The sequence below is a fragment of the Musca autumnalis genome, unplaced genomic scaffold, assembly GCF_047663935.1.
Source record: "Musca autumnalis isolate F117 unplaced genomic scaffold, ASM4766393v1 scaffold_1, whole genome shotgun sequence".
In the NCBI taxonomy this organism is placed as follows: Eukaryota; Metazoa; Arthropoda; class Insecta; order Diptera; family Muscidae; genus Musca; species Musca autumnalis.
The window spans coordinates 13398126-13411695 of record NW_027411644.1 but is presented as its reverse complement, the minus strand read 5'-3'; the positions used below and the strand labels follow the sequence as shown (position 1 = coordinate 13411695).

General features: G+C 39.0%; 1 protein-coding gene across 8 annotated transcripts in view; it reads left to right on the top strand.

Annotated features, from left to right (window-relative positions):
* Positions 1-13366, top strand: part of bon (tripartite motif-containing protein bonus) — a 107678-nt gene extending 94312 nt beyond the window's left edge. The window contains exons 2-11 of one of the 8 annotated variants that reach the window (XM_073967404.1): positions 3814-4909; positions 4975-5253; positions 5476-5565; positions 6059-6471; positions 6541-6667; positions 6731-7008; positions 7073-7247; positions 7756-8092; positions 8168-8291; positions 12471-13366. In XM_073967404.1, the coding sequence (XP_073823505.1) occupies positions 3814-4909; positions 4975-5253; positions 5476-5565; positions 6059-6471; positions 6541-6667; positions 6731-7008; positions 7073-7247; positions 7756-8092; positions 8168-8291; positions 12471-12827 (3276 nt within the window). In that variant the 3' untranslated portion in view covers positions 12828-13366. Of the gene's footprint in view, positions 1-3813; positions 4910-4974; positions 5260-5475; positions 5566-6058; positions 6472-6540; positions 6668-6730; positions 7009-7072; positions 7248-7725; positions 8093-8167; positions 8304-12470 lie in introns of all 8 variants that reach the window. The other 7 variants (XM_073967383.1, XM_073967367.1, XM_073967346.1 and 4 more) reach the window with 7 other exon arrangements.
* The last annotated feature ends 204 nt before the right edge of the window (positions 13367-13570 follow it).

The following is a 13570-nucleotide window of genomic DNA, read 5'->3' as shown; positions in this document are numbered from 1 at the left end:
CTCTTAATGAATTTTGAACTCGGTTTCCGACGAAAAAACTCAAAAAAAGTTCCAATACGTTAGAAAATCAATGTTCACTCAGTGACCAGGAATGGTCTATATAAACCCCTTTCTTTCAGGAAAGTTCTATATAAGCCCCTTTCTTTCAGGAAGGGTCTATACAAGCACCCTTTCTTTCAAGAAGGGTCTACATCAACACCCTTTCTTTCAGGAAGGATCTAATAAGCACCCTTTCTTTCAGAAGGGATCTATATAAGCACCCTTTCTTTCAGAAGGGATCTATATAAGCACCCTTTCTTTCAGGAAGTGTCTATATAAGCACCCTTTCTTTCAGGAAGTGTCTATATAAGCACCCTTTCTTTCAGGAAGGGTCTATATAAGCACCCTTTCTTTCAGGAAGGGTCTATATAAGCACCCTTTCTTTCAGGAAGGGTCTATAAAAGCACCCTTTCTTTCAGGAAGGATCTATATAAGCACCCTTTCTTTCAGGAAGGGTCTATAAAAGCACAATTTCTTTCAGGAAGGGTCTATAGAAGCACCCTTTCTTTCAGGAAGAGTCTATATAAGCACCCTTTCTTTCAGGAAGAGTCTATATAAACACCCTTTCTTTCAGGAAGGATCTATATAAGCACCCTTTCTTTTTAGGAAGGATCTATATAAGCACCCTTTCTTTCAGGAAAGGTCTATAAAAGCACCCTTTCTTTCAGGAAAGGTCTATAAAAGCACCCTTTCTTTCAGGAAAGGTCTATAAAAGCACCCTTTCTTTCAGGAAAGGTCTATAAAAGCACCCTTTCTTTCAGGAAAGGTCTATAAAAGCACCCTTTCTTTCAGGAAAGGTCTATAAAAGCACCCTTTCTTTCAGGAAAGGTCTATAAAAGCACCCTTTCTTTCAGGAAAGGTCTATAAAAGCACCCTTTCTTTCAGGAAAGGTCTATAAAAGCACCCTTTCTTTCAGGAAAGGTCTATAAAAGCACCCTTTCTTTCAGGAAAGGTCTATAAAAGCACCCTTTCTTTCAGGAAAGGTCTATAAAAGCACCCTTTCTTTCAGGAAAGGTCTATAAAAGCACCCTTTCTTTCAGGAAAGGTCTATAAAAGCACCCTTTCTTTCAGGAAAGGTCTATAAAAGCACCCTTTCTTTCAGGAAAGGTCTATAAAAGCACCCTTTCTTTCAGGAAAGGTCTATAAAAGCACCCTTTCTTTCAGGAAAGGTCTATAAAAGCACCCTTTCTTTCAGGAAAGGTCTATAAAAGCACCCTTTCTTTCAGGAAAGGTCTATAAAAGCACCCTTTCTTTCAGGAAAGGTCTATAAAAGCACCCTTTCTTTCAGGAAAGGTCTATAAAAGCACCCTTTCTTTCAGGAAAGGTCTATAAAAGCACCCTTTCTTTCAGGAAAGGTCTATAAAAGCACCCTTTCTTTCAGGAAAGGTCTATAAAAGCACCCTTTCTTTCAGGAAAGGTCTATAAAAGCACCCTTTCTTTCAGGAAAGGTCTATAAAAGCACCCTTTCTTTCAGGAAAGGTCTATAAAAGCACCCTTTCTTTCAGGAAAGGTCTATAAAAGCACCCTTTCTTTCAGGAAAGGTCTATAAAAGCACCCTTTCTTTCAGGAAAGGTCTATAAAAGCACCCTTTCTTTCAGGAAAGGTCTATAAAAGCACCCTTTCTTTCAGGAAAGGTCTATAAAAGCACCCTTTCTTTCAGGAAAGGTCTATAAAAGCACCCTTTCTTTCAGGAAAGGTCTATAAAAGCACCCTTTCTTTCAGGAAAGGTCTATAAAAGCACCCTTTCTTTCAGGAAAGGTCTATAAAAGCACCCTTTCTTTCAGGAAAGGTCTATAAAAGCACCCTTTCTTTCAGGAAAGGTCTATAAAAGCACCCTTTCTTTCAGGAAAGGTCTATAAAAGCACCCTTTCTTTCAGGAAAGGTCTATAAAAGCACCCTTTCTTTCAGGAAAGGTCTATAAAAGCACCCTTTCTTTCAGGAAAGGTCTATAAAAGCACCCTTTCTTTCAGGAAAGGTCTATAAAAGCACCCTTTCTTTCAGGAAAGGTCTATAAAAGCACCCTTTCTTTCAGGAAAGGTCTATAAAAGCACCCTTTCTTTCAGGAAAGGTCTATAAAAGCACCCTTTCTTTCAGGAAAGGTCTATAAAAGCACCCTTTCTTTCAGGAAAGGTCTATAAAAGCACCCTTTCTTTCAGGAAAGGTCTATAAAAGCACCCTTTCTTTCAGGAAAGGTCTATAAAAGCACCCTTTCTTTCAGGAAAGGTCTATAAAAGCGCCCTTTCTTTCAGGAAAGGTCTATAAAAGCACCCTTTCTTTCAGGAAAGGTCTATAAAAGCACCCTTTCTTTCAGGAAAGGTCTATAAAAGCACCCTTTCTTTCAGGAAAGGTCTATAAAATCACCCTTTCTTTCAGGAAAGGTCTATAAAAGCTCCCTTTCTTTCAGGAAAGGTCTATAAAAGCTCCCTTTCTTTCAGGAAAGGTCTATAAAAGCACCCTTTCATTCAGGAAAGGCCTATAAAAGCACCCTTTCTTTCAGGAAAGGTCTATAAAAGCACCCTTTCTTTCAGGAAGGGTCTATAAAAGCATCCTTTCTATCAGGAAGGGTCTATAAAAGCACCCTTTCTATCAGGAAGGGTCTATAAAAGCACCCTTTCTATCAGGAAGAGTCTATAAAAGCACCCTTTCTTTCAGGAAGGGGCTATAAAAGCACACTTTCTATCAGGAAGGGTCTATAAAAGCACCCTTTCTATCAGGAAGGGTCTATAAAAGCACACTTTCTATCAGGAAGGGTCTATAAAAGCACACTTTCTATCAGGAAGGGTCTATAAAAGCACACTTTCTATCAGGAAGAGTCTATAAAAGCACCCTTTCTATCAGGAAGGGTCTATAAAAGCTCCCTTTCTTTCAGGAAAGGTCTATAAAAGCTCCCTTTCTTTCAGGAAAGGTCTATAAAAGCACCCTTTCATTCAGGAAAGGCCTATAAAAGCACCCTTTCTTTCAGGAAAGGTCTATAAAAGCACCCTTTCTTTCAGGAAGGGTCTATAAAAGCATCCTTTCTATCAGGAAGGGTCTATAAAAGCACCCTTTCTATCAGGAAGGGTCTATAAAAGCACCCTTTCTATCAGGAAAGCTCCATATATGCAGCCTTTCGTTCAGGAAGTTTCTATATATGCACCCTCTCTTTCAGGAAGGGTCTATATTAGCACCATTTCTTTCACGAAGAGTCTATGTAAGCCCCCTTTCTCTCAGAAAGGGTCTATATAAGCACCCTTTCTACCAGGAAGAATACATATATGCACCCTTTCTTTCAGGAAGGGTCTATAAAAGCACCCACTATCAACGAGTCCTTACGTCTTCAGTCAAATTCTTTCACTACTTATCCCTATCTGAATCTCCGGTTCCACTGCACTCATCAAAAACTTATTTTAATCATACCACACACAGTATATTATGAAATTTTTCATCCTCCGCCAGTCACTCCTGACTGACGTGAACCCATTAATCACAGATGTTGTGATAACAAAGTCGTCCATTACAGTCCTTTAGATAAGATAAGACAACAAAACAAAATAATTATCAAATAAAATGAAGTGTTCCCTTATCTTACATCAATAAATTATTTTCGCAGCTTGTCTACACTTAACAAAGAAGATAAGATTAGAAGTACAAATATAAAGTTTCCATAAAACAAATACTGACTAGCATTTATTATAGCATCCGAAAAAAATTTTAATTGATTATTTGTATGTTAAAATCCCTAATTAAGCGAATTTTATTAATTTACCCTCCCTCCTCTTCTCTTTTCTCTTACAGTCGGAATCCACATCAAATTCAATATCATCGAATAATTCCAAACCAATTGCCACAAAATGTGTATTTTGTTCACAAACTCTGGGCATTAATGACCGGCCCAAATTGCTCGAGTGTCTGCATGTAACCTGTGCCCAATGTATGAGCACCAAATTTGCCGAATTGGACCGTACCATGCCTCCTTTAATACACTGTCCCATGTGTAACATGGCCTCACAGAATGAATTCATCATAGATAATCAATTTCTCATTGAACACTGTACAGCGGGTGAGATGTTGAATGATGCCAATGATTCATCGGGTGGCAGTAAGGCCTCAGCCAATATACCCTGTAGCAGTTGTTCGGACAACAATATTGCCACATCATGGTGTGTCGATTGTTCAGAATATATTTGTGATAGTTGTGTGCAAGCCCATCAACGCCTAAAGATCACCAAGGATCACACAATCAAACCCAAAGAGGAGGCTAATAGTGAACAATCACCCAGTTCGGCTGTGGACAAGTTACACATGTGCAGCTTACATCCGCAGGAAAAGTTGTCGTTGTATTGTGAAACCTGTGAAAAACTAACCTGCCGTGATTGTCAGCTATCCGATCATCGTGATCACAAGTATAAATTTGCCCATGAGATAGCCACAGAAACTAGACAGTCCATAAATTCAATGGTTGCCGAAATAAACTACAAACGTTTCCTGCTCTCCTCGGCCATGCAAGTCATTGCCGAACGCCAGAAAGTTATATCAGATAAGAAGAAAGAGTTAATCAAAGAAATAACCGCCATGGTAGTGACCATAACCAATACGGTGAATATGCGTGGCAAACAGTTGGTGATGCGTCTCAACGAAGTATGTGATGGCAAGCTGAAGCTGCTTATCGACAAACGTGACTCGTTGATCTCGCTATCCGACAACACAGACTATTGCATTGAGTTCATCAACAATGTTTTGGATAAGGGCAGCGATTATGCCATATTGTCGAGCAAGAAATCGTTAGTGCGTCATTTGCAAAAACTCAAGTGTCAGCGTGCAGATATACCCAATCCAGATATACCATTGCGTATCGATTTACAAATGTGTCAAATACAGCAATTGCAAAAAGGTAAATACAATTGTGTAGAACTTTTTTTATTATCAATAACTTCCCTTTTCTTCTTTTGATTACAGAAATCTCCCGTCTTGGCAGCATTCTGGTTGATGGCAAACCATATCCACCACAGCCCTCACCACCGCCACAACAAGTGCGACAACAACCCAGCCCAAATATGGCACCACCCCTACGACCGGGCATGCCGCCGGGTATACCCTCTGGCCTATCACCAGGTGGTCCACCTCCGGGAGCATTTGGCGGTCCCCAAAATGGCCCTGGCATGTATAGTGGTAGTTCACAACAACAGCATGTACATAATATGCAAATGAATCGTAACTTTGCTGGAGAGGGGCCAGGTAAGGGTAGGCAAAATCGTTCACAAAGACACGTTTTAGTATTTTTTCCATTATAAAAATGTTTTTAAATTGTTTTTCTGTTTTCGAAAGAGACAGAAAATAGTTCTTGATTATATAATAATAATATTTGCATTTTTTGTTCGTTTTTACTTTTTATTCATTTGCATTTTAATTGGCAACTACAACAACAAATAATAATAACAACAACAATGATAACAACAGTGCGTTATAGTGGAATGCCACCCACATTGGCAATGCAAAGACAAGGAGGACAACCCCATGTTAGTTCATCAACACATCCTCAAAATATGGGTAAGTTGTAAAGAAAAAACAAGTTTAGAATTAATTTGAGTCCCTTATTAAAACAGATTGAAATAAAAACAATAAATTATGTCCTGTTTCACTAAGACGATTCGTATTCAAATTCGTTCGAACTACAACCAAACTTCAGTTGTTTGAAAAATATTTGATTTATTTTTGTTCTAATCAAATAAATATTTTCTACAATAACAGGAGTTTGGTAGTAATTCGAATGAATTTTAATTCAAGTCGTCTTAGTAGAACAGGCTATAGAAATTAATATATACAGTAGAATCGCGACAATTCGTACCTCGTTAAATCTAAAATCTCGATAGTTCGTATGAGCTGTCGGTTCCATTTTTATTTGAATCCATTTCCTTCACATTTTAAATCGAAAATCTCGTTAATTCCTTGGATTACGAACTATCGAGATTCTACTGTAGAACATTGAGAACGTTAAGGTGTTTGTGTCTATTAAAATCCATTATTTATTCCTTTATTTCAGACATAAGCCTTCGTGGTTTGTTAAATAATCAAGCTGCTCAAAGTCCCAATCAACCGCCTCATATGCAACCCTTCAATGGTCCGCCAAGTTACCCGGGCGGACCACAGGGAGCACCATCACCGCATCAACAAATGGGTCCACAAATGCGTCAGCATTTTATGGCAGGTCCACCGGGTCAACATCAGCAGAATTTCCCACCCACGCCGCCTGGTGGACCAAATAATCCGAATTTCATGAATAATAGTGCGGCTGCAGCTGCAGCGGCTCGATTTCAAACCTATCAACGTATGTCAAGTCATGCCCAACAACAGGCAGCTGTAGCAGCCATGGCCTCAAGTGGACAAGGTGGTGGACAAATACCCTCACCGGGACCAATGCAAAGGCCACAGATGCACCACTCACCCATGCAAAATGTAAGAAAATTCTAAGATCTTAAAAAACACCCATCTACAATTTATATTTTTATTTTCTTTTTTTTATAGAACATGGGGTTTCACGGAAACCAACCCAACTACAATCCCGGTCATCCCCAAACATCACCCCAACTAAGTGGCAGTAGTGGTGGTAGTTTACACATGGCCAAATGGCACATACCTCAATCCGCTCAAGGTAAATTGTTACCATTTAAAATGACAACATAAATTAATAGAAAATTGGTTCTTCTTATTCTAGCTTGTCCCCAACAAGGTCCCAATTTGATGGGGTTTGCGAATGGTCGCCAAAATGAAAATTTTAAAATATCTCTAAAATCACCAAATACTCTCAAGAATACAACACCTCCCACAACAGCTAGTGGACCAGGACACGGCATGCCTGGTGGTAGCAGTGGTTCAAGCTCAGGCGGAAATTCTCTAATAAATGCTGCATCGTTGGGTTTAAGTTCAGCCGTTTCCATCCTGCCAAATGTAACATCAACAAATCCCAAGACACCAAGTCCAAGTACCCATGAGGTGGGTAAAAAGAATTGATTAAATATTTTTTCTTTATTCAAATTACTAACATTAACTATTTTAGAATCCAAAGGATTTCACCGAACCCATTGATAAAGTTCGTGATGATTCCATTAATGATTTGATGGCAACAATTGCCAAATTGGATTCAAATGGCGTTCAGGTACTACCAGAAGGACGTACAAAAACCACATCGCCACAAGTTCACAGTTCAACAGATCTGTCCAATACACAAGAAGGTATGATTTCATTGTATCCGTATCTATTGCACTTTTGCTTCCAAACGATTTAGTTTAATTATGCCCCTTCCCTATACACACTCAAGTATTTTATTTCCCCAACATTTTGCTAACCTAAAAACCCATGTACATTTATACACACTCAAAAACCGTAACAGAAACACGAACCCCCCATGTTTTAGTCAGTTTTGCGTTTTCCTGTCAATAACAAATAACCGTTTTTTCCAAATAATTAACCAATTAAAGTGATAATTTTAGCTGCTGGTAGTTTTTTATAATTACTCGTAACTTTGCTTTGTTTATTTCTTTTCTCGAAAATAATAACAAAAAAATAATCCAAAAATCATTAACCTAACCGCTCATTGTTGTAAACCAAACCTAAAAAAAATAATAAAATCTAATCCATGTTGCCATTAATCTCATATAAAATAAATATATTAAAAAAATATATCAATGAAAACCCAAAACTAATCAAAAGTCCATAATAATACCAAAACTACCGAAAAAGATGATCCCAACGAAGATTGGTGTGCCGTTTGCTTGGATGGCGGTGAATTGATGTGCTGTGACAAGTGTCCCAAAGTTTTCCATCAGAATTGTCATATTCCTGCTATATCCTCGTTGCCCGACGAAAGTGAAAGTTGGCAATGTCTACTCTGTGTCAATCTCAAAGAACTGGCCAACAACCCGGAAAATCTACAAAAGAATCCTGGAGAATTGAGCCGTTTGGAATTGCAGATACTGCAACGCATCTGTTTGGAGCTGTTTTGTCAATATGAACAAAGTTTACATTTCCGAGAACCGGAACCACCATCAAATACGGCATACTATGAAATTATATGCAAGTAAGTACCATTTGTAGGGAATTCTTTAATTTGTTTGCTGATATTTTATTCGTCTCTTTCTCTACTTTTTTTCAGTCCCATGTCTTTGGATGTTATACGCACACGTTTGGATCCTTCGAGTCCCAATCATTATAAGGACATTGCTTCATTTATAGCTGATGTTCGCTTGATTTTTAAGAATACTTATCTATTCTATCAAGTGAGTAATATGGTAATGATGCTTCATTTTTTTATTTTGCCTCACATTTTCATTTTTCTCTATCAATTTCCATCTTTTAATGTTATTTAATTGTTTGTCCTCTTTGTAGAGAAGTTGTTTAGTTTGTTGTCCCTTTCTACTCTATATTTCTATTTTCCACTGTCATAAGGGAGGTTAGCATAAAAAAGTCGCCCTCCTTCCATTCAAGGCATCGAATAGGGTCTTTGATTTAAACATAGTAAATACCAACAGGTATTCTTCACCAGCATATCCACTACAGTTTTTAGTGAAGCGACTGCGAAACCGAAAAGTTCAAGTGGTTCAGAATTTCTAAGGCAAGATTAGGTCAGAACTATCACGAACTGTGTGGACAATATTTGGGACGCCCCAATAACATTGTCTTGTGTGAATGTTCGTCAACCAAGAAGTATGACATCTGGGATAATATGTATATGCTAACGCCAGCACTACGTGAAATTTCGGAACAATAAGTCAAAGCTCCAGAGAGTTAAGCAGGGAGTGCAACATTGTGGAATATATAGCAAACTATTTAACTTGTACATTTCCTGTATTCCAATGCCTCTAATAAAAATAAAGTTAAATTGCGAATAGTAAGTAGACTTGGCTAGTTCTGGAACTACCTAACAACCTCTACCAAAAAAACGAGATCCATTAATATATCAACTCCAAAGAACAGAACTATGAAAACGCATGAAAACACAATAGAATGGCGAATTGAAAGGTTGATTTAATTATATCGGTCTGGAAAGTACTTAGAGGTAGTTTACACTATCCAATGTCATATGACACGAAATAAAAACATTCCATATCTACCCAAGGAGGCAATGTGGAGACGTAATTTTATTATACATATTTTTGTTGGGGTTGACGCACCGAATAAATGGCGTAAGGAAAATCTCCAATATTCCACATATTAGCGAATATTTAACGATGGAAAATTTCATGTCATATGACATTTACATATAGTGTAAACTACCCCTTAGATGACAAGAAAAAGGAACATTGTATCGACGGCGGAACAATTTGGAACTATATTTGCCCAATTCTAGTAGTATGGAATGATAGAATTTCAAAGAGTCTTCAGTTCATTGCTTAAAACTTCAAGACGCTCAGAGTGATTTACCCATACACATCTAAGTGTTCTTAATTAAAGGACAATGACTGCTGGGTCCATGTCTGATATGTGTGAGGCAGACGAAAACTCATAATCACCGAAGAGTCCGTGTCTAGTGCAATGTCGTTCTTTGATATTGTTAAAGTCATGAAGTTTTTCGGCTATTCACACACACATGACCCGAACGCAACGAAAGAGCACACAAAAGAGAGCAAATGTTTTGATTTGTTTTTGTTTTGCAGCATGTGGGCATACAACCTTACTAACACACTGTCAAAAATTGGCGATGTTCAGAATTTTGTGTGCTCTCTTCTTGGTCGGCTATGGTCTAGTGTAATGCCGTTCTCTGGTATTGTTGAAGGTATGAAGTTTTTCGGTAATTCACACACACACGACCCGAACGCAACGAAAGAGCACACAAAATAGACCAAATGTTTTGATTTGTTTTTGTTTTGCAGCATGCGTGCTTACAACCTTAATTTTGTGTGCCCTCTTCTTGGTCGGCAGTGGTCTAGTGATGTTTAACATAGTAGGAGGTCGATGGTCTCTGTCCTCGTCCTTACACAGCCTGCAGTAATCGACATTGATTTCATCCCATTAAAAGGTTCCGGATCATAGATTGTTCCGTAATAACCCCTACCGCAATTCTTTTCTCAGGCTTGTTGAGTAGAGTTATGGATGAAGTTCTGCGACTCTATATAACTGGCCAGATAAGCCTCAAGAGACAGTTTACAATGGATGATGTTGCCAATGCCATCAGGAACGCTAAATCATCCAAAGCGTTGGGCCCTGATGGAATCTCCATGGTAATGCTGAAGCAGCTGGATGACCCGGGAGTGGAGTATCTCACTAAAGCTTGTCACTATCCACACTCATTGTTCCCGAAGTCTGGAAAATGGGCAGGGTGGTCCCACTACGGAAACCCAGCAAGGATGCCAGCAAAAGTGAATCGTACAGACCGATTTCGCTTTTGTCGCCCGTAGCAAAGACCCTTGAGGCCTTAGTCCTCCCCAGTATCAGAAATAGGTATCAAGCTGCCGATCATCAGCATGGATTCCGTAAGCAGCACAGCACGACAACTGCGCTGCACGCCATTACCACACATATTTGTCAAGGACTCAACCAGAGACGGCCGTGCGATAGAACAGTGATGGTGGCGCTTGACTTATCAAAAGCCTTTGATACAGTCAGGCACTCCATGCTGTTTGAGGACATTGAGCAGACAACCCTCCGGCCAAGCTTAAAACGTTGGATAGTCAATTATATGTGTGGACGTCAGTCGTACGTGGAATTCAGGAACAAGAAGTCCAAACCCCGTAGAGTGAAACAGAGAGTTCCCCAAAGTGGGGTGATATCTCCGGAACTGTTTAACCTCTACCTCTCCTGTACTCCGCACCCTCCAGACGGCATCGAGATCGTAACGTATGCGGATGATTGCACGATCCTGGCGTCGGGTACCTATCCTGATGACATCTGTAACAGACTGAACAACTATTTAACCGACCTTACCACCTTTTTCCATTCGAGGTATATGCAGGAATATGCAACAGCCACTCTGTTCACCACATGGACAGCGCAGTTTGGAAGAGAATTGAATGTCGTGGTCGACGGTAGCAGAATTCCGACCACAAACTGCCCCAAAATCTTAGGGGTCACATTCGACACTACTTTCACGTCGTGCGCGCACTCCACAGCTATCTGCGACATACTGAAAAGTAGGAACAAGGTCCTCAATTCCCTAGCCGGCAGCACTTGGGGTGCAGATAAAGAAACCTTGTTGACCACATATAACGCGATAGGTCGATCTATGGTAAGCTATGCGGCGCCAGTCTTGTCCCCGAGATGGTGTGATACGAATTGGAAAAAGATTCAAACTTGCCAGAATGTCGACCTGAGAACAGCAACAGGGTGCCTCCTTAAATCTTCAGTGGACCATCTACATGAGGAGGCAAAGATTCTTCCAGTAAAGCAACACAATGAGATGCTTTCGTTGCAGTACCTGCTTGGATGTTACCGTGTGAGCCATCCCAATCACCATCTTGTGGGTATGCACGACACATTCAGGCAGATCAGGAAGGATATCCATGCTCTAGAGGGAGAGGACCAACGATACAGGAGAGAACCCCTAGATCAACAAGCATATCAAGCAGGTATGAATAGCATTCACACGGACGCAGTTGCCAAGGCCTTAAGCAATTTATAGTGTGAATAAAGTACTCGGAGTACATCCCCCATCTATTGCAGCTGAGGAGCGTCATGGGCCCGCACGACACAAAACACCTTTTTAACTGCCCCGCCAAACCTACCCATCTAACTCCAGTGGATCTGTGGCTACATCCCATTGAAGCATCCCTTTTCTGGAACTGGAGATAGACCCAGAGCCAGATTGAACAGAGAAACGAATATATAAACATAACAAAAACACTGTTACAACAACAACCAGTGGTCTCTCAAAACGACTAAGTTGACATGTATCAGCTGCAAAGCCTTAAAAATGACTAGCATTTCCGCTTGGAAGACGGTACAGGTCTGATTTAACTTATATGATCGTTTGACTTTGAGCTCCTAGCAAAAAAGTTCGGTTCCAGCGCCTTCTTCCATTTTGGATACATCCGTAAAGATGACCAAGCGTTATGGAAGTGGGCCCAGGCAGCCTCCTTTGTGGAGGATAGAAGCGTGTCCACATCTTCATCCCCCTCATTTCGAGGGACCCAATAAACAACATTTGAACTTTTGCCAGTATAATATACAAAAAATATCTAAAAATTACAATTTCGGGCGGTCAAGGACTACGCTGAGATATTTTACTTCCGTTAAAAAACTTGCTTGTATACCATAAGAAACCGGTAGCTAAAAACTACCAATTTTCCTTCTTTTTGTGAAAAGTATGAGCTTAGTTTTTGTTGGATGTACCGCCTATATAAGTCCCCCCACGTTTACTTATATTTATTTTGCTATTTTCTGTCTTTCTTCTCCATAAAACGTGTATTATTAAACATTTGTATACTAATCCCTCTTCTATCTTTTTTTTTCTCAAACTTTAGGAGGATTCAAAAACTTATACAAATGCCAAATATTTGGAGAATTTCTTCGAAGAGCAATTATCTAAATGGTTACCCAGTTATGCTAATAAAAATCACACCAACAATAATTCCAATGTTTTGCAAACAAATCCCATGACGAATGGAGGTGGCAGTAATGCCGCTTCAACATCCGCATCACCGGCACCGGGAGCACCTTCCCCATCGCTTGACAACAGCGGTCGTAGGAGTGTAAATTCAGCCATATTAAATATGAACACAAACAGTAATGGCAGTACAACATCCCTACATCGTTCCGGTGATGACAATACCGATGATGGGTGCAATCCGGCAAAGAGAGCGCGTAAACAGACCGAATAGGGTAAGATTATTGAAGACAATCTCAATATATTCATGGAAATATTACAGAAAATATAGCATTACGCCCATTTGCAGCCGAATGCAAAATAACAGTAACTAAGCTAGAAAACAGAAGATAAAACATAACAGTAGCGCCACATTAAAATAAGTGGAAATCGAAGTTGTTGGTTTTATAAAATGAGCACAAGAATGTTAAGATTTTAACAAATTGCAAAAATAAATGAAAATTGAGAAAGAAAAAAAGATCGCTTAATATGAATGTAATAAAAGCCTTCGAGAATTTTTATTGTAAATGGGAAGGAAGGAAAACGGATTAATTGCAATTACCTTCACTTAAAATACAACATTGGCTGAACATTAAAGCTATGCAGAGATTTTTATTTGAAAAATAAAACATTTGCCCTAAAAATCTGATTTGATCTGACATACACACACACAAAGACAAAAAGTTAAACTTAATCCCCAACTGAAGAGAGAGAAAAAAATGTAAAAAAAACTCGTTAAATTTAAAATGCTAATGATCAAATTAATAAAGAAAAGAATAATTACCGTTTTATAATAATGTAAATACATCAACAGAATGGGAGCCCCGAAACTCCCTAACTGTTATCGTTTAATATTAATAAGAATATCCTAAAATAAAAACATAAAACATAATGAATTTTTAATTATATATACATACAATTTACTTTTGTAAGCTATAAAATACCAACCAACATATATACAAATATTGAAAGTATTTA